Source organism: Cupressus sempervirens, chromosome 8, assembly GCF_028749045.1.
Source record: "Cupressus sempervirens isolate cs-2001-9-10 chromosome 8, ASM2874904v1, whole genome shotgun sequence".
NCBI classification, from domain to species: domain Eukaryota; kingdom Viridiplantae; phylum Streptophyta; class Pinopsida; order Cupressales; family Cupressaceae; genus Cupressus; species Cupressus sempervirens.
In genome coordinates, this window is record NC_143125.1 from 767,173,772 (window position 1) to 767,200,760 (window position 26,989).

General features: G+C 36.1%; 3 protein-coding genes across 8 annotated transcripts in view; all 3 read left to right on the forward strand.

Annotated features, from left to right (window-relative positions):
- The window catches only part of LOC149544673 (acyl-CoA thioesterase II), a 313,792-nt gene that overhangs the window by 24,541 nt on the left and 262,262 nt on the right, over positions 1–26,989 (forward strand). The gene's annotated exons all lie outside the window — the stretch shown is intronic.
- On the forward strand, positions 22,177–23,412 carry LOC149544675 (uncharacterized). Its single transcript, XM_089795244.1, has 2 exons — positions 22,177–22,927; positions 23,073–23,412. Exons 1-2 carry the CDS (start codon positions 22,188–22,190, stop codon positions 23,410–23,412), a joined length of 1,080 nt encoding a protein of 359 aa, XP_089651370.1. The 5' UTR covers positions 22,177–22,187.
- On the forward strand, positions 23,501–25,420 carry LOC149544676 (uncharacterized). Its single transcript, XM_089795243.1, has 4 exons — positions 23,501–23,911; positions 24,017–24,240; positions 24,351–24,538; positions 24,635–25,420. Exons 1-4 carry the CDS (start codon positions 23,684–23,686, stop codon positions 25,246–25,248), a joined length of 1,254 nt encoding a protein of 417 aa, XP_089651369.1. The 5' UTR covers positions 23,501–23,683; the 3' UTR covers positions 25,249–25,420.

Below are 26,989 nucleotides of genomic sequence, written 5' to 3' on the forward strand. Positions count from 1 at the left end.
AACTGATATTCTCACCAAGTCTCATACCTAAGTAAAGTTTGTTCATTTGGAGACTAGCTTTGTAACATCTATAAATTTGATAAACAAAGTTCACTAATTCCATAATGTACTTGTTTATGTTTTTTAGTTGAGAGTAAACGACTATGTATAATGGCTATATTTAAAAAAGAAGAAAAAAGAAGAAAATAATTGGAACCACTTTTATAGTTTACTCTATTCTAGAACAGTTTAATATTATGAAAATTACCAATTAACATTATCATTTATGATGAAAGGGAATAACATGAACAATACAATTTGAACAAGGGCATGCTTACAAAATTTAATTGCTTCTTTGAAAGAAAGCAGATAACATGAGATACTTCATAAGAAAAAAAAATACAAACTAATCTTTCTATGCATTTTAATTATAAACTTACAACAAAAATCATATAGAATACTCACAATGTTTGGAAGTGTTTGAGAGCTGTTTCAAGGAGGGTCTTGTATGATCAAGTGTTTCCCGTATCTCCTGCTTTTGTCTTGATCAAGGGGAAAAGGTATCAGTGGGGCATTTAACCTCCCAACCATGGATCGTACTCAACCCCCTTGTCTACTCCATGACCTGAAGTAGACCCAATCCTCCACGAGAGATCATAGATGGTAAAGTCAAGACTCTTTGGAATCTGTTGTTGAGTCACCTACAACATGGTTGGTCGTACCCTATAGTCATTTGCTACTCTAATGTCATGTCCCTATATTTACAAGATTTTATAATAATAATAGAATATATAATAATAAATTATATTATAATTTTTTATTATCTATAATAAACATAATAAGAAATTATTAAATTTAATAAATATTTCACATGATTATAATGCAATATATATATATATATATATAGATAGATAGATAGATAGATAGATAGATACCAAACAATTATAATAAATATATTATTTAAAGAATCAAAGGTTGCAACCTAATCGGAATGGTCACAACCTTCCATCAAATGGAATATATATATATTTATATTGAACAATAAGAGTAGGACAGATAAGGGAGATGGCATTGAAATGGAAGTTGCTTATCTATTTTCTTCATTCATATATCCCAGATTTTCTGTTTTGAACAATCAAAACCTTCAGTATATTCAAGGCAGGCATATTACAGAGCCTTAATATCCTAGTTAGTAATCAGAGCAACACACGAAAGTATGTCTTTGGGAATCACTAGAAACAAGGGAAGCATACCGATATATGATATTAGAAAGCATGCAATTAAAGTAGAAACAACACCAGTTATTACCAGTGAATGCAGTCTAATAAAAAATAACATGAACCGATACATTGCAATTGATTATATCAGATCATACATAACAATACCATAACTGATATATTACATATCACAAAAAAACAGTCATATCAGAGACAACAAACATATATTTCTACAAACAACATCAGATCTTATTGCATACTTTAGAGGGCGATATCAGTCATAACCTATGTTATATATTTCAATCGCAAAGATTAGCATGCTGAATTGAAGATAGTGTCCTAATATTTAAAGTTAGTTTACTGGGGACATTACATCTGATATGACACCTGACGTGGTTGTATGTGGTGACTCCATCCTGACTACCATTAACTCATACCTTGGCCAAGGATTTCTCATTGTTTAGAGTCAACATCTCACCTTCCCACTTGACTCTGGTTCGAGATTATTCTCTAAATCATTTGTTTTGAAAGTGCAAATATGATTTCAACGTCCCTGGTTGGTTCAGTTAATAGTAAATATTGTTTATGATATGCTGGTACAAGTCAACTCTTTATAATTCTAAGTTTATAGAATTAGGATCTAAATTGACTGGTCAACTTCTTGTTACTCAGTGTTATGATAGTTGATTGAGGACAATCTTTCCTTAATTGTAAGGTTCAACTGTAAGGAGGCTGTAATTTAAGCATAGTTCATTTCGAACTTCCATCCTACTAGATGAAGTCTATTCCCACATCTGGGTTTAACATTTCTCATTAAACTCCAGAGTACATATAATGATTCAATTACTTTAATAATCTAATGGCTTGTTTCCTCTTATGCTCTTAGTGATAGGTGGCTTTATTACCTGAACAATCGTAAATTGAAATTACAGGCCTCATCTTTACAGGCTGTTAGGAATCGTAAGAGTTTGCTAGACAGGTTCGTTCAGAACTTCAGATTGGACATTTTTTGTATCCTCTGCTAATTTATAGCAAGTAGGTGGTTATCATTCTATTGCCTCATTGAATTCAACGTCTTGAAAGAAAAATCATTAACTGCTATTGTTAATTTTAATTATTGTTATTACAACCAAGACATCTCTGATATTCTGGCTCAGCATCATATCTCCATTTGCGTAGTATTTGGCGGTTGTCCCTTTTTATGAACTATTCAATACATTTTTCCTTTCTAGTCCCTACTATACCATACAAATCCTGCACCAAAGAGGTATGCACATGGATTTTAAATACTCAGCTTAATTCGCCTAGTTAGTAGGATGTAATGTCCCCGTTTTGGAGGTAATTTGATTTAATTAATTTAATTAATTAAGTTGTCCAAAATAGTGAATATTTTATGAGGATGACTAATTAATTATTTTAATTAAATAAATAAGTGGTGTTAAGTTAATTATTTATGAAGTTATCAAATAAATAAATATAAAAAGGTAACTTTATATTTAATTAATTTAATAAAGTGACTTGAATTATAAAATGTTCTAGACGTTTCTGGTGAAAGTGGAGAAAAAAGAATAAATAGGCATCCTAGGCTTCATTCTCACCATGCAGATTTATTGTTGTTGATGTTGATGTTTGTTGATGTGCATTGTGGAGCCTAGGGTTTCTGCAGTAGTCACAATTGGCCATTGAGAACGAAAACTCTCAATTGGTACGCAATTTTGAGGGTGTGAAATATCACTTGAATTATTGCAGCTGGGAGAAAGTTACTTCAGAATTTCTATTTGAGCTTCATGGTAAAAACTTTGTGTCCCTTGGCCAAGTTTTTGTATAATTTGAATTGAAGGATTGTTGAAGGCATTTTTGGTGCTCCAAGTCTTTATCGATTTTTTATCAGTTTATATTGAGGTCTGATATCTTACTTCCGACATTGTTATCAGCATATGGGAGGTACAGGTTTGCATAGGGAAGCTTCATTTTGCATCGATTTTGCTATAGGATTGGAGCGCTGACTTTGGAGGATCATCTCAATGTATTTGGCATTGATTATTTAAAGGGAGAGGTCTGATTTCAATTGAGGAATTCTGAAGCTAAATCTGAAGTAAAACAGGGACGCCATTGGAGACACATTTTAATTCATTGCAACTCATCTACACATCGATTTCTCTTGGAGATTGGAGCACTTCATTTCTTAGTTCTTGCTGATTGTGTTTGGAGCTTTGGAGGCTTGAAAAACATTGAGAATTCTTTTATCTCTCCATTCATAACAGAACAGAGGCGGCTGCTTCAGGAAATTATTTGAGCATCATAAGGTCTTCATCTCCCAGGGTATTGCTTGCCTCTTCACTGGGGGCTCAAGGTGCCACCAAGCTACAGGTTCCTTTGGATATTTCATGCATTTTTCATGCATATTAGAAGGTATGGCTGTAGGTGAAAGTTTGTATCAGATTTAAGCATTATTTTTGTGGATGTAAGCCAAGAGTCTTGGCATCTTTTCATTGTCATCATTATAGGAAAGATAGCATTTCAAATTAAGTGTCATCCTTTGGGAGTTATATATTATTGTAATGATCATTTGAATATTGTATGAGGATGTATGCCAATTCTATGACGAAAAGTCACTTGGCTGTAGGTCATCATTTTTATGATTAGAATTCATATATGCATTCAATATTGTCAGAATAAGTTGCACATTCATGTTAGGTCATTGTTTAATCAATTTAGAGTCATTTGTAAACATTCTCATCGATGATAATTGAAGAAAAGAGTCATTACAGCAAATTGAAATTTTATATCAGTCATATGATGTAATGTCCCTTTTTTAGCATTCATAGCATGATGTTGTCGTTAGCCTATTTCCCCATGGTCCCGTAGGCTAACCAGGACATTAAAGGGGCTTAGAGGCCATTTGGCCTAGATAGTTTCAGTTGCAGGTCTTTCTGAGGGGTTTTGAGGCAACTTTGGGCATACTTACTACTTATAGTAAGTCATCTTGGGCATGGGTGGACATCCAGTGGCAGCGGTATGTCGATGGTAATTGTTTAAAATTGGCAAGAAGATTTGTTTTGCATTGATAAAGCTATTTTATAAAGTTAAATTTAAATATTTAACTTTATTAATGCATAGACTATAGTTTGTGGGAAATATTTAAATTAAAAAGAGTCCTCTTTATTTTATAACACATTGGAGACATAAGTTACATAAAGGGAGTTATGTTTTATCCCACATTGAGAAAACGAAGGATGGAGCTCTTGTGAGAACACTATAAAAGAAATGGAAGAGCTTCTTTTAGGCATGGTTGGAAAATCAAAGAAATTGGAAAATTTTCTGGAGATTATGTCTCAATAGTTTGAAGGACGAAATCCCTTCAAGCTGGGAATCTTGATGCCATTGAAAGATATGGTCTTGAGATTCAACAGAGTAGCAGTTCGAAAAAGCAGATATGAAAAAGCAGTCCGAATAAGCGGAACCGAAAAAGCAGGCTGAAAAAGCGGGTACGAAAAAAGCAGTCCGAAAAAGCAGAACCGAAAAAGCAGGCCGAAAAAGCAGTTCGAAAAAAGAAAAGCAAAAGGGGCAGCATTGAAGGAAATTATTACAGCCACCTACAACCAGGTTCTTTTGTTAGTATTGCTTTTTAGGGTGTTATAAGCTTTCAGCTGTAAGTGTGCATTATACTAGCATTATCATTTTGTAATCCATGTAAATGCCAAAGTCTTGGCCATATTTCATGAGCATTGTATTTTTCATTGCAATTAAGAAGATAATAGTTGCTGGTGTCATTTAAGCAATTTAATATCATTATTTATCAGCTAGTTAGTTTGCATACCAACTGTTTGTAAAAATGCCAGTTGGCTGTAGGTGTTCATTTCTCATGCTTAGATCATATATATGCACTGAATATTGTCAAAATTGGTAGCACACGCATGTTAGGTCATTGTGTAGTCCATTGTAGTCTTCTAGCACAAGATTCTTATTGATGCAAATTGAAGAAAAAGTCATTTGAAGCTAGCTGAAATACTATATCAGTCATACGTCCCTTGCATGTGAATTGTTTGATGAAATTCCTTGAGCTTTCATCAGCATTTTTTTTGAGGGCAGATTAGAGGTGGGTTATTACAGTGGTATCAGAGCTTGCTTGCAAAGTGTTTGACGAAATGTCAAACAACTGAAGTATAAAGATTTTTGGTGTTTGAAGCAGTTATAACCTGTTGGGGTCATTACATATGACCCTTGTATGCAAAGTGTTTGATGAAATTCTTTGAGCCTTTATCAACATTTTGAGATCAGATTTGAGCAGGGTCATTATAGTGGTATCAAAGCTAAATCCTGCCATCTTGAGGGTTTAGCAATCACATATAGACACCTGGTGTTGGCCCTCACAGATTTTACACTCGTAGGCGAGCTTGGTTTGACAGGGAACAAGATTTTGATAGGTAGCCAGACACCATGGGTGACAGGCAAGAGCATAGCCCACCAAGAGACAATAGGAATAAGGATCAGGAAACAAGAGATTTCTTCAGAGCAATGGTTACAGGACAAGAGCGAATGGCTGAGGCTTTGCTGGCACTTACTACCGTGGTTGAGCGTATAAACACATAGGACAGACGAAATCAGGAGCAAGAGGATAACAGGAGTGCAATGGGATCACCTAGAGTTCATAGAACTCTTTCCAGAACAACAGATAGAACTCTTTCCATTTCTTTCAAGGAACCAGCTGTCATCAAACATGTCACAAATTCCATTCTTTTCTCTTTCCAAAATGCCATCACAAGTTTCACCATTTCTCCCACAATCCAAATCAGCAAAACTATGTATAGATGGATGAAAAGAAAAATTATCAAGGAATGCTTCATTCTCAATCTGATTTGAACAAATACCTGAGACATCATCAAAGAAATGATTCAGCTTGAGTGATGACAAAAATGTGTCTATGATTTTTTCTTCCTCATTAAGAGGAGTGTCTTTCAACATCTCAACTGAATCACCACTAGATTGGAAGTCAGCTTCATACCTCCTTTCCTCAAGAAGAAAATCAGAATGAGGATTTTCATTCAAATGCACTTTTACCTTATTTTCATGAAGAATTGGATCATCATAAAATGGGCTGACTTGAGAGAGGTCTTCCGGCTGAAGAGATAACAAGAATTCATGAATAATTTCTTCTTCTTGATCAAGTGATGTTCCTCTCCATGTTTCAGCTGGATAGTTTACAAGTTGTGTATTACATTCACCATCTTTATTATGAGAAAGAAGATTTTCTTCATGCACTTTCATTTTGTCATAATTATATATCTCATCATCAAACAGAACAAATCTTTGCACGGGCTGATTACTGGTTTTCAAGCATGAGGAATCATCTTCATTTTTCATGAAAGTGGGAAGTTCACTTTTAGGCTGCATGTTATTCTGAATCCTACTTTTCAAAGAAAGATGATCAATATCAAAGGTGAAAGATTGAAATTCCGGTAGCAAATTGTCTTCTTTTTCACCAATAGGAACTTCTGAAATGAGATGATTATCAATATTCTCAAAACTGAAACTTTCAAAACATGGAGAGAAAAAGGATTCAGGAGCACCTTCTTTAAAATCAACATTACTAATAAGATTTGTTGCTGCATTATTTCCAAGGTGAAAAGGTTCCTGAATAAGATCTTTTTCAACATTCATATACAAAGAATCACTATTCTCATAATCATTCGTGACTTTTAAAGATTCATTTTTTGCTGAGACACTTCCAGAAAGCATTCCAATGGAATCTTTAAGCAATAGATGATCATCATGATCCTCAACTGTAAAACTTTCTCCATGTATAACTGTCTTCAATGGACTGTCATTCTTTGAACATGGTTCCTTGCTGAAATCTTCCATGATTTCTATAGGTGAGCATAATATACTCCTATTGTCTTCTTGGGTATCAAAATATGAACTATCTTCATGGAATGAAATCACAGGCAAAGATTTTATACAAGTCTCAACTTCAGGATTTACTAGAGGTGATGTGGAGATGGGAATCATATGCGGCTGAAAGGCGTCTAGATATTCATCATCTTGTCGGCTTCCAATTCCTTCTTAAAGATCTTTCTCCTGCTTGTATTCCATTTCAGTTTCCTCTTCTTTTTCACATGCATGTCCTTCTAGATATTGCATCTAGGGTCTCTTCTTGATGAGGATGACATCGTAAAAAGATTTCAGCCAGCTCACTTGCTTTGCTACTTCTTCCGTAACTTCTCTAATGGGATTATCTTTGAAAGGTGGGATAAAGATGAAGATATTTGAGGTATCTTCATTCCCTCCTGGAACCCAATCTTTTAATATTTCTAGATATAAAATGAAGGCCACTGGGTATCCTTCTTCAATAGAGCCACCAACCTCCATCCTAGGGGAGGTACCTCGAATTCTGAAAATGAAAATACTAGACTCTTTAACCAAGAATTCTGAAAGTTTATAATAGAGTCACTAATCTCTACTTGCAGAGATACAAATTTAACTGAGGAAAGAAAAACACTGATCTAGCATTTCGGATTCCCAGCAGAGTCACCAAAAATCTGTTAGTGAATAGATTGTCCTCCGAGAAAATGTGTGCCAATATGACCCTGAATGCCCAAGTGAGAGGACAAATCAGCACCAATAGTTGGACAGGTTATCATTGGATTGATAACCTTCCTCTGAATTTTATCGGGTATAGCTCCCCGTGTAAGAGATACAATGAATTGATTATGGGTGCTTTTAACCAGAAAGTGCAAAAGGATTTCAAACATCTACTTGTAAACACAAAGTAGATGCGGGAAAACTAAACAACTACAAGAAAATAAATGGTAAACGACACAAAGTTCATTCACCCCGACATGCTACAAAGGACGAAATCAAGAAATATGTTTTCCATCTTCTTGAGAAAGTGCAGAAATAGAGAATGTATACAAGAAACAATGATGGTAAAAGCACGTTTAGAGAAAACTAAAGTGACACAAACTTCACAATTAGTGGAAAGAGGATCGATCAAACTCAAAGTTTTGACAAACAATCAAATTTCAAGTCTCTCTTCCCTAAAGCATAGAAGATGCAAAGACCTTATTATGCATTAGCAATTACAATCACCATTACAGAAAGCTGAAACTCCTCCTCTGCATTATATAAACAAATCAGTAATCACAACTCTCCTACTTTCTAACACACAGTTCAGAAAGAAAAGAAACCCTGGTCCCTATAACCTCCACAAGAAAAATGGGAAAGTTCATGAAAGTTTCTCTCTTTGCTATAGCCCAAAGTCTGCAGTCTCCGAGAGAAAATATGGAACCCTTCTCTTGTCATTTGCTGGCCCTTTTATCTTTTCTGTTGTTGGTTTCTGTTCTGTTTTGAGTAACTGATTCTTGAAAGGAAAAACCCGTCTCCCTCTTTCTTCTTATACTTTTATATATGCATAAGGTTTAATTAATAATTAAACACATTATCACAAATCACTTTTAGCATCGTATGGGCTTCCTTTATGTGAAATGGATAGTCAACTTCAAATTTGTACTCGGCTAAGAAATGAGCAATGACACCTGTTTAAAGAATCTCTGCACTTTGCACATTAATCCTCCACATGTCATTGCTTAACGGCATCACATCTTTTCTTCACCACATCTCTTGGGTTTTTCATGGTTTTTGCTTGCACTTAGTTCTATCATGTTTCATTTATATGTATTCTCTAATGCTCTATTCGAGAAGCTGACCCCTTTATGTTGCCATCAATATACTTTTACGAATCCACATAATGTTATGGTCATCAACAATGATGCTCACTTACAGTGAAGGCTAGAGCACAGATCACTAATATTATCTTCTGTAATCATAGTTGAGCAGCTACGTCTGTACTTTGATCTTTAATGGATGGCATTCACATTATATACTCTTGTGCATTTTGTGCCACACGGCTTCAACTCATTAGATGATGATTGGAGTTCCTCAAACTATAAGCATATAATTTGGCTAAGCTTAACTTGAGCTTTTGATACCTCCACATCTTTTGGCCATCATGTCTGAATTTGATATTTTACTCACCACGGATGAGACTTCATTCAGATTTTAAACTATAGCCATTGTCATTAGTTCACATGAACATAGGTCAAGTATGACCATAAAGGTTGATTGCTCTGTAGAAAAGCCTGAGATAAAGTAGTAACGATGTCTTAGATTACACTGATCGATCAATCACATAATTATCTGAAGTGTCCATGCAAAATACTTTCACAGGTTTTGCAGAAGCATTTTTATAAGCATGAATTTGCTTTCGCACAAGGGATTCAAACTGAGTAGCCTATTAGGCCACCAGACCTCTGCATAGCGATATATGTTTACTGCAAGCAAAGTCCTTAACTCTCTTCGTCATCTCATCAGAAATTTAATGCAATCAATTTCCTTAATGCCATGAAAATCAATTTGATGTAAAACCTCAAATAACGCTTCACCCTTGCAGCTAGTTCACAAACCTTTTCAAGATGGTTCATAGTTTGGATCAATTGAACCTTTGCAGTGTGTAGCTCCTCGATGACTGATATATCCTGCTTGAAAATGGTAACCCTTCGTGTTGTAACTGCTTGCTTATCTTTTGTGCCAGCGAATCCAAATGACTTGATCTGCACACCAAATATCTTCCCAATCACCATCAAAGTCTCTTGTTTATCTTTTGAAGGAAAATCTACCAAAATCGATTCAATAACAACATGATATAATTCAGTGTATCCCCTTTTTAGCATGCCCAAAATGACATTCACTAATGAAATTTGGTTTGCGCATATAATGGACTTAATACCACAGCTTTCCATGTGTGTTGGAGTTCTCTGTGGTGTGAGATAGGGAGTAAAAGAAAATTTCTTTTCGCTATGCCTAGAACCATTGTACTCTGCATGATGCTCTTCTTCTGGAACTGAACTACTTGTTTTCATTGTTTTACTCCTTACCTGATTCGATAGCATACCATTAATAGTTGCTTCTTCTATTTTTCGAAACAATCTTCTTTAACAGAGCCAAGCCCGATTAAGGAAAATCAAGGTACCTTGATTCCATGCAGATGTTGATCTGCCAGTCGTCTTCCATACTTTTATTGGCTTTGAGAGATCGATCTTTTTACTGATGGAGGCTCGAGATTCTTAACTAGTTCCAATATTCATGATGTATGTTCATTTGCATTTAATCAAACAACTTTCGTACACACTGTCGATACTCCAATAGTTAAAACTCAACTCTTGCCTCGGTATGCTGATCACTTACAATCGATTGTGAATTTTATCATTCCTTAGACAGGAGGGGATAAGTGAACATTCTCCCATATTTGAAAGAATTGGGAATTCGACTGAGAGAAGGTTTCCATGGTAGTATCACAGACCATGTAAGGATACACCACCTTTAAGGAGTTCGACACCATGTTGTTCTTCAAAACCGCTCACAAGGCCACAAATACTCTGCGGTGAGGAGTATTTACCATGGGAAGCTCGTATCTTGCAAACCTCGAGTGCATGCATATTATTCTAACTCTGCATTGGACATGAAAAATGTATGCTTTCATACTCCCACCATTGATATGAAAATCTTTGGGATCCACGATTCCCTAGTGGCTATGTTTTGCATGCCGTGCTTACCCGTGGTATCTTATCATGGCATTGGAATCATTGCATTGGGAATAGGTTTTGAATCCTCCCCCTAGATGCACCGTTCTTATTGAAAACCTCCACGCAACCATAAAGAGGAAGTGGACACTTAATACATTTATTCTAATTGTTAGGAGAGTGCCAAATTTGTTGTTTTTCTGTGAATGATATCAATATTCTCTCAAACACTTTACAGGTGTCTCTTATGATATATATATATGCTGCCGTCATTTTGACACTAGGATCATACCTGAGTTTTATTTGAATCCTGCCATGCGTTGAAGTTGGGCAATTGTCTTCAAGTGTGTATATTTATTGCATATGTGTCGCTTGTCTCTGAGTCTGCATATAGTGATTGACGGGCCATGAAGAATGAGTGCAATCAAACCTTTGACAACTGCACATAGAAAAGAAACCTCCATATACTATTCTTGTGGTCAATCACATTTGGCCCTGTGTGAAAGATTTTCTTCTTCTAGACCAATTGGCACCAGTCAAGTTACTAAACTCAGCCATTTGAATTTGTGAATTGACAGATTGCAGCTCTGAACTGGGAATGAATCATTGAAACCAAACCACTGAATTGTACATGTGGATCTTTCAGAACAGATCATGAACCTGCAGGACAATCTGCTTCAAGCCATTTCGAACTATTGAACTATTGAACTGATTTGGACTGCCTTGAACCTATCACATCACATGAACTTTTCTGAACAAAGAATAAGCCACATTGAATCAACAAGCCTGTAGGATTATTTGAACCTGTTCCAGCGAATTGAACTATTTTGAACCACTTCGAACTACTTCGAACTTCAGTTCGAAGTGGTTCAAGACTTCTGCACTTGAAGTTTTAAATTCTAGGTCCATATGTGTACCAACAATGTGTAATCTGATTATGTTGATGTTTATTACTTTGAAAGTTTTATATTTTGTCAATAGGTAACAAGCTATATCACATCAGTAATACTATCAGTTTATGGTTAAAAGGTTAAATAGGTTGAATTAATTTGTGGTACTAGTTCACCCACCCCTCTCAGTACTTTACCTAACTTTCCAATAGAACCACCACCTTGTGGGCTAATGAGAAAATTAAAATGTAGACCAATAAGGCAATAGGTTAGGTGAAGATGTCAAGTGGACTCCATATGTATACTTGGCATGATGTGATTGGTCGTAGATGAATGGACGCCACCTCAGTATGCTTATCTTGTACACTCATCAATATCTTTTGATACTCAACATTTATAAGTCCTTGAACAATTGTGATGGTCCATATTCCCAAATCACTTCATCTTCAAGAATTTTCTCTATCTGCTACAAATTATTTGTACTTGAAACTTTTGATTTTTTGCCCTTGATCTTGCTACATGAATTGGCACTTTATCATGAATTTGCATATTCGCTTTGAAACTTGAGCTCTAACCGTCTTCTTCTTGTCCTCTTTGATGAATGACTTGCCATTTGTAGATACTTTAATTCTCCATGTTATACTCGAATCCTTGAAGTGGAAGCTTCCTTCTCTTGAATTCTTCTTTGCTCATCTCCTTTGATCTTGGCCATAATCTCCCTCCACCCACAACAGTCTCCACTTCCCCTTGCAAAAAAAGAGAGAAACCTTCATAAAGTTAACAAGACATGACATTATTTGGAATGAATTTTCTTTTAAAATAAACCAACATTTCCTTTATTAAGCAACTTGGTGAGATATATGCATTGAATTTGGGAAAGGTGTAAACTGATTTCAAGGTTGAGTTGGAGATTTAAAACTTTAAAGGGTGGCAGAGTTTTGAGGTGTCAAGTACCAAAAGTGGACATGAGGAGGTCAGATTCTGACCCCTGCATCCGGCCTTAGACATGAGGTGTTTGAAATCCGACCACATCATGTTTAAGCTTCCTTCGCCTTTCCATGGACTTGTACTTCCTTGTCTCTCACAATGGTTTGCACTTCAAATTTTCCTTCTTTGCTTTCAGATTTGATTTGATTTCAAATTCTTTCTCTTGATTGAATTGCCATGGTTTCTCTTCAATTTTGAAGTCCCAATATCACAGATCTGATCTCCATGCCTTTATACCCAAACCAAGCGTCACTTGGGATGAATAATCCTGTTTTTTCACCTTGAAACCGTTATCTTTCAATACAACAATGCCAAAGGAGTTGAGAAATGTCAAGTTTTATGGGCATAAATTTTGGGGTCTCATGTCCCAGCTTGACTTGGTGAGGTTGGAGTCTAGCCTCCCCAAGTCCCAATTTCATGGCGATTTTCTTTGCAATACGTTACGGTCTTGTCTTCAAACAGCCTTATTCCTCCCTCAACTTTTTTCATCATCATGGCTTGAAATTGATTTCATCGACATTTCAATCTTAATCTTGTATTTTCTCCTTGATTGCAGATCTGCTTGTGATGTTTTCATGAAAAAGATGGTCTTCAACTCACTAAAATTAGATTTGTATGAGTGAAAAATCTTGATTTTACCTTGAAATCCTTGTATTTTTATGCAAGAAGTCATAAGAAACTGAAATTTGACCAAAAAAAAGGGGCTGAATTTTGGGGTGAAGTCCCACTATACTTTGGAGGGTTGGAATCTGACCTGTCCAAGTACAGGGCTATACCTGGGGAGATCAGATGCTGACCTCTCCAGGCACAACTTTGTAAAGTTTGTGTCATGCTTTGGCTTTAAAAAATGTTGACGCCCCCTCATGAAACTTCATAACTGTAATGTCCCCTTTTGGAATAACTTGAAAATTTGGGACAATTACCTTGAATTCTCTTTTCTTGCTATGAATTTGAAATGATAATTTTATTTTAAAAACGTTAAATATAAAGATTAGACCAGTTTATACAATTGTCATTCTTATTATATGGCTATACCAATTCTACTACTGTCTCTGATCTTATTTGTATGTATCTGACTAGTAGCTAAGGTCAAGAATGAATAATGAGCAGGGATGAGTTTTTTCACGTTGATCTGATTATCTATTCTTATAATATAGGTAGAGTCGTCTCTGTTGGACAAAATAAGGCTCTGCAGTCCAAGTTGCCGCTTGGATAAGTTGTTTGATTAACTCCAAACTATGGACTAAGGATTTTGTGATAGTCTCCAATCTAATGCACCCGATGTTTATTATGATAAACTTATGACATTTGGAAACCGACTCTCAGGGCATGTGTTGGCTGTTTCCTTGTCTTATCCTCTTACTGCAGTAGCCTTGTTTATAGTTTCTGTGCTGAATATAGTTTCTTTTGTATTCCTCTCACTCTCCTGAATAATGCCTTTTTGGATATACGATCCTTGTTATATACATGTGATATGAGATGGAATTGTCACATAATGAGGACACAACATTTCATTTAGGTAACTAATAACAGTTCTGATAATTAATATTAATGGCTATGATTGATCTATTCAATTTGATGATTATAATAGATATGTCTGATCACTGTTTGGGATAAATGTTATTATCATTGATGAATATCTGTCACCGATGGATCACTAGTTCTCCATGATTTCAGTAAGATCATTGTGTTTGGTAATTGTTGCCCAGGATCAGATTCATTTGCTCCTGGGTATTATTCTGCTCAGTCCATAGGAGATCAGACCAATGCATGTATTCACCTTCCATCTCTTCGATTTCACTGTGACGTTTACCCTCCAGTCTCAAGCTTCTGATCTTAGCACTCGTCCTCTATGTATGACTGCTACCTTTTGTGAATGCGTATATAAGTTTCAAATACAAAAAGGGGTTCTCATAATTCTTGGTGTTCTATCCATGATGGTTGACGGTTTCAGAACTATTGGGTCTTCTTGCTATATATATATGAATTAATAATCTCATCTCATGGATATTATAGACTAATTCAATTTGTGTAGGATCATCACTAATAAGAAGATAGGTATTCGTTACTTGTAGTTTATGTGCTTGATTATTATATATTATTATTTTAATGAATATTGTAGTCTCCATTGTCACTATATCAATATTACTGTTATTTGTAATGTCCCCATTTATGTCAGTATCAGAGTTTCAGGGATTAGCCTACTATTGTGATCCTCGTAGGCTAATTATTGTGGATAGAGGGTCTTTTGAGGCAGTGGCTTGGCTTGGGAGGGTCTTATCTTCACAATTTAGTAAGCTACAAGTTTGTCTTCGTTTGGCTTAGATCAAACTTCGTTCGGGCTTAGTTTTGTGTACTTACTATTTATGATAAGTTGGGTGTTGATCGAGATGGACCCTTTCTATTTTTGGAAAGTGCATTTGGTCACATGGAGAAATAATAGGTATGACTCCTATTTCTAACGACATATTTAAATGATGAGTATTTTGGGAGTTATTATATTTCTAGTGGCCAAATTAATATTAATTTATTAAATGGCTTATTATAAAGTTATAATTTAACTTTATAATTTCACTTAAGTTGAGAGTTGAGTTATCATTGGAAAGAGCCATTTATTAATTAGTTAAGCCAAGTCAAGTGAAAGAATCTAATGGAAGCTTCTAATTAATTTTGCGTGGTGAAGCTTCTTGAGTAAAGTTACATTTTGGCAACAAAAAGGGCATCTGGAGGTTATAAATACAAGCTCATTTGTTGAGAAAGGCATGCTTGATTAATTATTTACTTTTGTTGCCTTTGTGGCTTTTTTTGAGTTCTGATTTTCATGCCCTTGCTGAAGTATAAGGGTCTGAATTCTGGGTTGTTTCATTGGATCTATAGCTGAAGTATTGTAGACTCGAAACTAAGATTTAATTCTGGGATTGCTTTGCAAATAGTTGCTGAGGTAAAACTATTTGCTAATTTTTCCTACCGTTCTAACTGTGTCTAAGGAGATCTATGTTGCTGAAGGCTGCCATATTCTCTTGTAGCAGCAACTGGTGTTATTTTTCATGCTTGCAATCACTTTTGACGGTTGGGAGCCCATGTTGTGCTGAAGTGGGGCTGAGTTCAACACCTAGAGGTTTGCAATTTGGTTTTGGAACTCCACTATCCTATGTGAGGCTCATGCAGCAGACACTGGAGGCCGTAATTTGGTTCAGAATTTAATTGGATGCTCTATGACAGGTTCTGTGTTTTCAATTGATATAAATAAATGAATCTGCAGTTTACTACTGTGCAATGACATTGAATGAGGAAATTGTTCTTTGTTCATTACTAAATTAGTATCATAATTCAGCTAGTAGAAGTTTTGCAAATGAGTTGGAACTAAATTAACAAGATTGCTACTTGGGAATTTGTAGTTTGTGGATTAGTTCAGCCCATAGCAATTTATATCATATGCTAGTATTGGAGAATGCTTGCCAAGTGTTTGACAAAATACTAGATTGTTGATTAATGAAAGAAATTGATGTTTTGTTTAAGCTATAACTAGACAGGGTTATTTCATTATTTTATTGATTAATTTGATTATTAATTACTAAATTTTAATATTATAATATTATTCAAAATTTTATTATATTATTATTACTATTAATCATTATTTTGTAATTATTACTATCTTAATCATATATTATATCGAATTATAATAACATTGATTTAATAGATTATACATAATCATATTCATTTATTTTTATAATATATATATATATATATATATATATATATATAAATTCTTTTCCCAAATTTAATCATTATTTATTCTTAGATTTTACTCTAGAAGCAGGGGCATCACAGTCCGCCCTTTCCAAAATTGCTTGCCCTCTAGCAGTTCTGATTTTATGTGATTGGTTTCTACAATTTTGATATCCATTCCATTGATCCTGAAATAACAATTTCAACTTTAGGTTAGATCGACAATGTAAATTCGTCAGTTTAGATAATCATAATATCTCATTTAAAGTGATAAGAATGATTCGAAGTAGAACTTATCTTGATATAGTGTAGTATTCTTGTGCTCCTTGCTATTCATTGCCTCCTCCCCAATGAGCCCTATCTAGTAAACCTTATAATTTCTTAGAGAGACCTTATTATTTGTTGTTAGATTTACTCCAGAAGCAGGGGTATCACAATAAATCTTGCCACTCCTTTTCATATTTTCTCTCTCCATTTCTTTTCAAAAGATTCAAAATTTTATGCTTTCATGCTCAGTTTCACTTCATAGCTATCTTCATCATTCTCATCATGGTTTTAGACACACTATGCCTTTCTCCCACCATACTTCTCTTGGTTTCAACTTCTCATCCTTCCAATTGGATTTCACTCTCTCTAGGTGATGAAATTTGAACTCCAATGTGGGCTTGCCATTGTCTAATCGGACCTCAGACTTCTAACTCAACTTGCCTACTTCTCACAGCTCCACTCGTATCTTCTCATCTAATCTTGACTTCTAAGTGGGCAATAGTTTCTCAAACTCATCTCACTATCTTGGAACACTTCCAAAACTGCCACTAGACTAAGGCAAACTAGAACATTGACTCCTAATGCCAAGCAAAAAGAGTGGTCCCCATTGCAATGAGGCAATGCTATTAAAAGGTCAAAATAGTGTGCTTATGCCATTAAGTTTTCATGTTGCATGCCATAGGCTTATTTCTTTTTAAGTTAAAGCAATGGTATAGATCACTTAAACTCTTGACACCTTTGCATTTATGAAGCTGGAACTTTTGTATTTTCTTGCCATGTCAGAATGGTGCTTACGTCTCCTTTTCAAATCCTTTAAGAGTTGTCTTATGACTTATTGCCACCTTTAGTTTGAGCTTGAGTGCTGATTCTTAGAAGTTTTAAAACTCATTTCTAATCTAGGAGTGAATTCATAAGGCTTTATTCCTTGTTTAAAGTTCAGTTGCCGGTTATGGTGGTGCAACCACTAAGGAAACATGCCTTATTGTTTGATGTGTTTGGCATGGATTAGCACTTTGAGTGGTTTTTCTGTTCGCTTTGCCAAGCCTAGCATGTGCTTAGGAATACTTAAGCAATTCTTCTTGTTTTGTGGAGATTTCTAGAGTATCTGCCACTTCTTAAGACATTGGAAGCTTTTGGACTCGGCTTCACCACCTTAGAATAGTGCCACACTTAACTGATTACCTCTTTTTTAATATTATGTCTGACTTTTTCATGGATTTGTCACTTCTAGATGTGATTTTGAGTTGGTTCTATGTAATGTCCCCGTTTTGGAGGTAATTTGATTTAATTAATTAAATTAATTAAGTTGTCCAAAATAATGAATATTTTTATGAGGATGACTAATTAATTATTTTAATTAAATAAATAAGTGGTATTAAGTTAATTATTTATAAAGTTATCAAATAAATAAATATAAAAAGGTAAGTTTATATTTAATTAATTTAATAAAGTGACTTGAATTATAAAATATCTTATAAAGTCACTTAATAAATAAAATAAAATAATGTTCTAGAAGTTTCTGGAGAAAGTGGAGAAAAAAGAATAAATAGGCATCCTGGGCTTCATTCTCCCCAGACAGATTTGTTGTTGTTGATGTTGATGTTTGATGGTTGTGGAGCCTAGGGTTTCTACAGTTGTCTTTGGCCATTGAGAATGAAAACCCTCAATTGGTGAGCAATTTTGAGGGTGTGAAATATCACTTGAATTATTGCAAAGTTGAGGAAGTTGCTTCAGACTTTCTACTTGTACTTCAAAGCAAACTTTTATGGCCGTTGGCCAAATTTTGGTGGTATCAATTTGAGGATATCTATTGCAGATTTTGGAGGCATTTTGGAGCTTTGGAATTTCATCATTGGGTTAATTTCATTTATTGCACATTGCTGTTATAGTTGCCAGTCTTTTTCAGATTTTAATGGAGGACAATTTTGCATATCATATTCAGATTTTCGCTTGTATGGCCTCATTCGAGTATTGTTTCTTTCTGGGTATTTGAGCATTCATCTTGATAGAGCTTGGCAATTGTTTTGGCGTATTTTGGAGTAGCTATCAGGTTGCTGGTAAATAATTTCAATGGTTTGATATACTACAAAAAGGGCACCATTGGCAAGACATTTTGGTTCATAGCTCATCATTGAAGCATCCTATGGTTCTGGATATTGTTGCATTCAATTGTTATCGCCAAGACAATCATTTCAAGGACAAATTCAAGGAGCCTAGAGTTTGCATTTAGTTATCTAAAGTATTGCCTGGCAAGAATAGGGGCGACACTTCAAGGGAGTTGATTTCTTCATTTGGTGGGGTCTTCATCATCAAGTGTTACAATCAAGTCTCCAACTCTTCTACAATTTGTGTACTAGGTTTCTCAAGTCAATTGTTGCATATATATTGCATTTTAGATTTCATACTAAGGCTGCATTTGTGCTCAGAAAATTATATAGTTTGCATATGTTGTAATGCCAAGAGTCTTGGCCATTTCATACTAGCATTGTAATTGACATTATAGGTGCAATAAAGGAGACATAAGTTGCTGGTCTGACATAGTTCTAATTGAATATGTTTTTATCATTCATGATCAGCTTATTAGTTTGCATGCCAATTGTTTGACAAAATGCCAATTGGCTGTAAGTTCTCTTTTTGGCATAAATAATGTTATAATTTTGCATACCAAGTGTTTGTATTAATGCCACTCGGCTGTAAGTGCATTAATGCCATTTTAGGTTGCATCCAAAGTGTTTGTCATAATTATTAGTTGCTGTAGCTGCATATTGCAAGTAGTTTCAGTCACATATATGCATTGAATATTGTCAAAATAAGTTGCACATTCATGTTAGGTCATTGTTTAGTCAATTTTGAGTCTTCTTGCAAGCATTCTCATTGATGTTAATTGAAGAAAAGAGTCATTAAATAAAACTGAAATTTTATATCAGTCATATGACCCTCGTATGTGAAGTGTTTGACAAAATTTTCAAGGCCAAAAATCAAAAGTTTTCAATCAGATTTGAGCAGGTACATTACAGTGGTATTAGAGTGGTCTCCTGCCATCCTATTGGGTGAAGAACAAAGACATTATGGCTATTCCTAGGCTACAGTTAAATGCCATGATGGGAAAATTGGAGAAGCTTATACAAAATCAAAAAAAGATGGCTGGATTGCTCTCACCAGCAACCATAGACAAAATTACAAGGTATATGACTTCCATTTCTAAAAAGTCTAAGGTGGAAGAACAAGAGGTCTCTACAAGTGAGGTATCTAGAAACCTCTACAAGGAGTTTGCAGTAGTTGGTGACCAGCATATAGCCGAATCTAGGGGGGAACAAAAATCAGACCAACTTGGAGGAAGATGTTGGGCACACAATACTTCAGGAGAACTTCAAGGATGAAGAAGAGCAAGAGGTGTTTGAAGACCAATCAGTTTTATTAGAGCATCCACATGAAGATATGGTTTTTCGTGATGCTTCAATAGGTGAGTTTAACATTGCTCCTTCTTATCATGATAAAGAATTAGATTGTAGTTCAAAAAATGTTGTTTCATATGGAAGTCTATTGGAGGGAATTTGATCCTCTACCTAGTGGAGCAGCCACTAGTGTTTTTTCTTCACATAATGAAGAAGGCATTCTACAATGGCATGATGTCATAACAGATTGGTTTGAGGACAGCAACATAGTGCATTATCATTCTCATGAAAAGGAAGCTTGTGATCACGAACAAGCCAAAGATATGATATCATTTCTTGATGGCAGCACTACACCCATTGGAGGACATGAAGATATCAATAGGACTGATTTTGTGTACTTTGGCATTAAAGAGATTATAAGGTCCGAAATGATGAATGATGAGTGGATGAGGAAGGCCAAGAAGGCTAGGTTAGTGGCTGCCAAGGCAAGACAATGCCTTCAAGATATGAAAGAAAAAGTCAATCTCTCCAACTTGGCAAGACAAAAAGGAGTAGATAACATTAGAAGACTCCTTGCTCAAGGGAAGGATGCATTTTGTGATGAGGTTGATCATTCTTTTGAGGAGGACGTTGATATTAGTGATTACACTCTTAGTGGATCAGCCACCCAAGAGTTGTCCTTGGAGGGTAATGAAGGCATCTACAACTCATCTTTGGATTGCTTACCTATTTCATACGATAGGGCAGCTATCTACTTGTTGGTTGGTGACTTACTTCCGATCTCAGATGGTGATTCCAAGTTTGGCAGGTTTTCTACTTTGTTCTCTCATGATGATTACCATTTGATTCAGGACTTGGGGACTTGCTACATTTTGGAGATGGGAGGTATCAGAGTGGCACAATGGGAAGCAATGGGAGGTGGCTTTCCAACAGTATGGGCGCATTAGATTTATCATCACAGTTTTGGGGTTGAGTTGATTCAACAGGTTGTGCTTGTGCTACAAGAGTTGTTTGGTGATGATTGAGACATTACACAAGTCTTCACTTGGGATCCAGGTGGAGGAGAATGGTGCTTGTTGCTGAGATTGCTCGGGAACAAGCAATTTTAGGAGGGGCAGACTGTAATGTCCCCGTTTTGGAGGTAATTTGATTTAATTAATTTAATTAATTAAGTTGTCCAAAATAATGAATATTTTATGAGGATCACTAATTAATTATTTTAATTAAATAAATAAGTGGTATTAAGTTAATTATTTATAAAGTTATCAAATAAATAAATATAAAAGGTAACTTTATATTTAATTATTTTAATAAAGTGACTTGAATTATAAAATATATTATAAAGTCAATAAATAAAATAAAATAATGTTCTAGAAGTTTCTAGAGAAAGTGGAGAAAAAAGAATAAATAGGCATCTTGGGCTTTATTGTCACCAGACAGATTTGTTGTTGTTGATGTTGATGTTTGATGGTTGTGGAGCCCATAGATGGAAAACTCGCCGAGTACTTGGCGAGTTTTTAAAACTCGCTGAGTTTCCTAGCTCGGCGAGTTTTTAACCAGTTAACTCGCCGATTTAAAAACTCGGCAAACTGGTAAAAACTCGCCGAGTAATCGGCGAGTAGTCGGCAAAAACTCGGCGAGTTTTCCCTAAAAACTCGCGGTTTACTGGTGAACGCGGCCTGTGAGGATTTAAGCGGCAGTGAGTGTGTTTTTTCTCATTCTTTCTTGTATTTGCATTGTTTAGAACCTTGAGGAGTGAAGAGAAGAAGGTTTGGAGGCATTCTTGGCTGATTGCAAGTGATTCAAGGCGGATTTGAGTGGATTGTAGAGGATTCTAACAGATTTTAGAAGACAAATTTCTTTCCAGGTATGTTCATCTTATCATAGTTTGAAAACTTTTTATAGTTTTATAACAAATGTTCTTTTGTTTTTGTTGTTTTTTGTAAATGTTTTCAAATCATTTAAAATCATTTTGAATCATTTGAAACCCTAGCTTCTAAGGATATGGTTGAAGTTTGTTGTTTGCTAAGGATATGGTTCAAGTTTGAAGTTTGAATCATTTGAAACCTTAGCTTCTAAGTTCTAATTTTGTTTATTCATTTCTCTATATATTTATGTGTAGGGCAATGGTCAACCATTAAAAAAATGACAAACCCACAAGAAGAGTGGCCACAAACACCATGCCCATCTGGATATATAGGCACTCGGCCTAAAAATGCAAGAGATAAGGCATGGCGGTATGCCTATGAAGCTCCAAATCCAAATGATATTGGGAAGGTGATATGCATTCCCTGTGAGAGAATTATTTCTGGAGGCATAAACCGCCTCAAATACCACCTTGCAGGCATAAAGAAACATGACTCAAATCCTTGTCTCAAGGTAACTGATGAAGAAAAAAGATTCATCCATGCCCTACTTGCAGCTGCTGAAGAGAAAAAATTGAATAGGGAGAGGGCAAAAATAGCTATGAGGGCAGCCATAGCTGAATCTGAAGGAGCTCCTTTTGATATGCAAGAGGAAGAAGAAGCACTTGAGAACATACCAGGATCTCTTCGTGGCCCACGGATCCGCAAACAAAATTTCTCTTTTACCGGTTCCACTTCTTCTACATCTCCTACTTCTTCATCATCACCATCCAGATCCCCATCAGGGATAGGTGGTTATTTTGTGCCCAGGAACACACCTGGAGCACAGCCATCATTAGAGGGCACTGCATGGTTTAAGGAGGTGCATGAGCAAACTGATATTGCAGCAGCTGATTTTTGGTTTTTCAACAATATCTCAATGAATGCCGCTGATAGTCCCTATTGGGTCAATATGGTGAATGCAATGACAATATCAGGCAAAGGGTACAAGCCGCCTAATCGCAAGGATATGAGTGGAAGGTTAGTATTTTACTATTTAGTAATTGTAAATAATTGAGATTCACTTTAGTTCATTGTTATATTTTAAATCTTAATTGTTATAACTTATTTCCTAATTTTTTACTAACACTTACACTTTATTTAATATTACACTTAAATTTTGTAGGTTGCTTGACAAAGCGGTTGGTAGGGCAAGATTGTTGATAGAAGACCAAAAGAAAGAGTGGAAGAAGTATGGCTGCACCATTTTATCTGATGGGTGGACAAATGGAAGAAGTAGAACCATTATTAACTTCTTGATTGCTTGCAAAGATGATGTGGTGTTTTGGAAATCTGTCGATGCCTCCAACAAAGTGAAAAATGCAGCCACATTGGCTTTAATGTTGGAGAATGTTGTCATGGAGGTGGGAATAGAGAATGTGGTGCAAATAATCACAGATAATGCAGCAGTATATGTGGCAGCAGGTAGATTTAATTTTTTATATTTGAATCAATATGAATCATGAATGTAATGCTATGGTATTATTCAATTTAGATTTGATGTAATTTGTAAATACTAAATATGGAAAGTTTGTTACTGATTATTGATTTTTTGCTAATCTTTTAGGTAGAATCCTCCAAGAGAGGCATCCCACACTTTTTTGGTCACCTTGTGCAGCACATGTCCTTGACCTTCTTTTGGAGGACATAGGAAAACTTGATTGGGTGAGTCCAGTTGTGGAAGATGCTAGGCGAGTCACGAAATATATCTATAATCACCCATGGGTTCTCAGTTTGATGAGAAAAGCCACTAAAGGCAAAGATTTGATGAGACCTGCTATGACAAGGTTTGCAACGGTCTTCTTGACGTTGCAAAGTATTCTTGACCACATATTGGCTTTGAAGCAAATGTTTGTGTGTGCTGATTGGGTTGCTTCACCTTACTCAAAGAAGCCCGAAGGAGAAGCTGTGGCACGAATAGTCTTTGATGATAGCTTTTTTGCAAAGGCTAAGGAGATTGTGGAGGTAACTTCATTATATTTTTAGACTTTTAGTTTATTCAAGTTTCATTTTCAGTTCATAACTTACTATGTTATTAACTAATTTGTATTTTTCAAATTTCAAATGTAGATGTCTCTGCCCCTGGTTCTAGTCTTGCGCACATGTGATGGGCAGCAATCCCCAATGGGAGGTCTTTATGAGGCCATGGATAGGGCGAAAGAGGCTGTTAGAAGTTACTATCACGGGGACAGTCTCAGATTTGACCCCATTTGGGAAATAATTGATAGGAGGTGGAACAATATGCTCCACCAACCTATTCATGCAGCAGGCTACTTCCTCAATCCCAAATTCAGGTACTATGATAATTGATTGTCCTTGAAGTTGGGATTTTAATAAGTCTTTATTTTACTTTACTTTTTAAAGTTGTGTAGTAAGACTTGATATCATTTTCTATTTGTTTTAGGGTTGATGATTCCTACTCAGATCCTAATGGAGAGGTCATGGAAGGTCTCTCTAAATGCATTGAGAGAATGATATCAAGTGAAGAGGAGAGAGACCTTATTGTGACCGAACAACAAATCTATGTGGAATCAAGGGGTCCTTTGTTCTCTTCTATGCTAGCAAAGAGAGCAAGATCTACTCAAGCACCAGGTAAAGCGTCAAACATTAAAACTTTTGCTAATTGATAAGTTGTGCTTCTGATTTTGTTTTTTATTGCTTTATAACTTTTTAAATTTTGTTTTGCAGATGCTTGGTGGGCAAGTTGGGGTGGCAATACCCCCAATTTAAGGAAATTTGCTCTCAGAGTCCTATCCCAACCTTGTAGCTCATTCCATTGTGAGCGCAATTGGAGCTTATTTGAGTCCATCCATACAAAGAAAAGAAACAGAATGACTCAAAAACGGCTTAATGACCTTGTTTATGTGCACTATAATCTTAAGTTGCGCATAAAAAAGTCACAGCTCTTAGAACTACCTGGTCCGCTTGATCTAGATGAGATAGATCCTTATTCTGATTGGACAGCACAGGAGCCAAGTCCATTTTTTACACCAGATGAGATCGCTGATTTGGAGAGGCAGGCCATGGAGGGGGAGGTTGACACTGATTTTCAGTTCACTATGGATGACATTGAGGATGAGGACGAGGATGATGATGATTCAGGCGAGGATCAGACATTACCATTAGGAGGAGATGCATCCTCTTCCAGGACGCCGAGCCAGTCAGTAGGGACGTCGAGCGAGGGGGCACAGCCACAGAGTTCACAGTCACGCAGCTCACGCCCTATCCCAGTGCGGGGCACTTCTTCTAGGACTAGACCCCCTCGCTTTCCTGCTAGTGCAAGTGGAAAGAGGAAGATGTGATTGGCATTGTCACATTGTATTGATGTATTTAGACTTTTAGTATTTACTTCTAGTTTGACAGATTGAAACTATTTAGTAATTTACTATTTTGCTTCCTACCATGAGCATTCTGCATGAGAATGCAATTTTGTATGCATTATGCATTTATATATATCTAAACTTTGTTTCTTTCTTTTGTATTGTCTTTAATTAACTTATTAGATGCATCTTCTCATTAAATTTTGCAAAATAAATGTATTTTTAATTAAATTTCAGCGGTTTTTTAGGTTCCCGAGTTTTTCCCGAGTTTTTTTTTTAAATTGCCGAGTTTTTCCCGATTAAACTTTTGGGGAGCTTGGCGAGTTTTTGCATTTGGCGAGTTTTCCAACTATGGTGGAGCCTAGGGTTTCTACAGTTGTCTTTGGCTATTGAGAACAAAAACTCTCAATTGGTGAGCAATTTTGAGAGTGAAATATCACTTGAATTATTGCAAAGTTGAGGAAGTTGCTTTAGAGTTTCTACTTGTACTTCAAAGCAAACTTTTATGGCCCTTGGCCAAATTTTGGTGGTATCGATTTGAGGAAATCTATTGCAGATTTTGGAGGCATTTTGGAGCTTTGGAATTTCATCATTGGGTCGATTTCATTTATTGCACATTGTTGTTATAGTTACCAGTCTTTTTCAGATTTTAATGGAGGACAATTTTGCATATCATATTCAGATTTTTGCTTGTATGGTCTCATTCGGGTATTGTTTCTTTGTGGGTATTTGAGCATTCATCTTGGGGGAGCTTGGCAATTGTTTTGGCATATTTTGGAGTAGCTATCATGTTGTTGGTAAATAATTTTAGTGTCGTCGGCAGATGTATTTTGTAGCGGATTGGGTTATGCTGTCGGAGATTGTGTATTTGGTAGTTGAGTAGATTATGATTGTTTTGTAGCCGACGGACCTCTTCTAGAAGGTTCGGCGGAAAGTATTTATACACTCTTTTGGGTCATTGTAAAGCATCTTATGACCAGTTATGTAATCTGTTGGCACATGCAAATGAAGGAGTACTGCTGTTCGTTTCATTATTTGTGTGCATTTCTTAATTAACCTATGCGGTAAACATTTGGCGCCGTTGCCCTGTGAACCTGGAAGGTGGGAGGAATGAAGATTAATGCCAAATCAGCTTATCAAGGATCAAAATAAGGTCAAGATAAAAGATGGAATCCGTACTGCGCTGGCACAGCAAGCCGAACGATGAAAGAGATTCTAGAAGATTGTCGATGGAAACCGGAGCACGGAAGAATTGTTGGAGGAAACTCAATAGCAAGTGGAATTGGTGGAAGAAGCACGGGAGGAGTTTTTGAATTTGTGTTTGCCGAGAGAAGAGAATCCAGACGGAAGAGCATCGACTTGCATGGCTCGGAGTGCTGAGGGAGCACAAGCGTGGAGTGAACTCTTCGTCCGGGATACAATTCCGTAGGGGACAACTTCAGAAGATCCTTCTTCACCAATGTTCGTAGCTGTTGAGACCGTGGGAGACCAGTCTGTCGGTGTGGGAGAACAGTCCACCGGTGCGGGAGTGCAAACTGCCGGTGTGGGAGTGAACACGCCAGTGTTGCAGGACCGAGCAATGTGTGTTTACAAAAATCAATTGTGATGGCATGACCAAAAGAAAAATTGCCGAAGTTCGATGGCGATGGTACAGTTTGTTTACCGTACAGGGTAAAAAGCTTAACACATGTATGACACGATTCAATTCAGAACAGGTACTTTA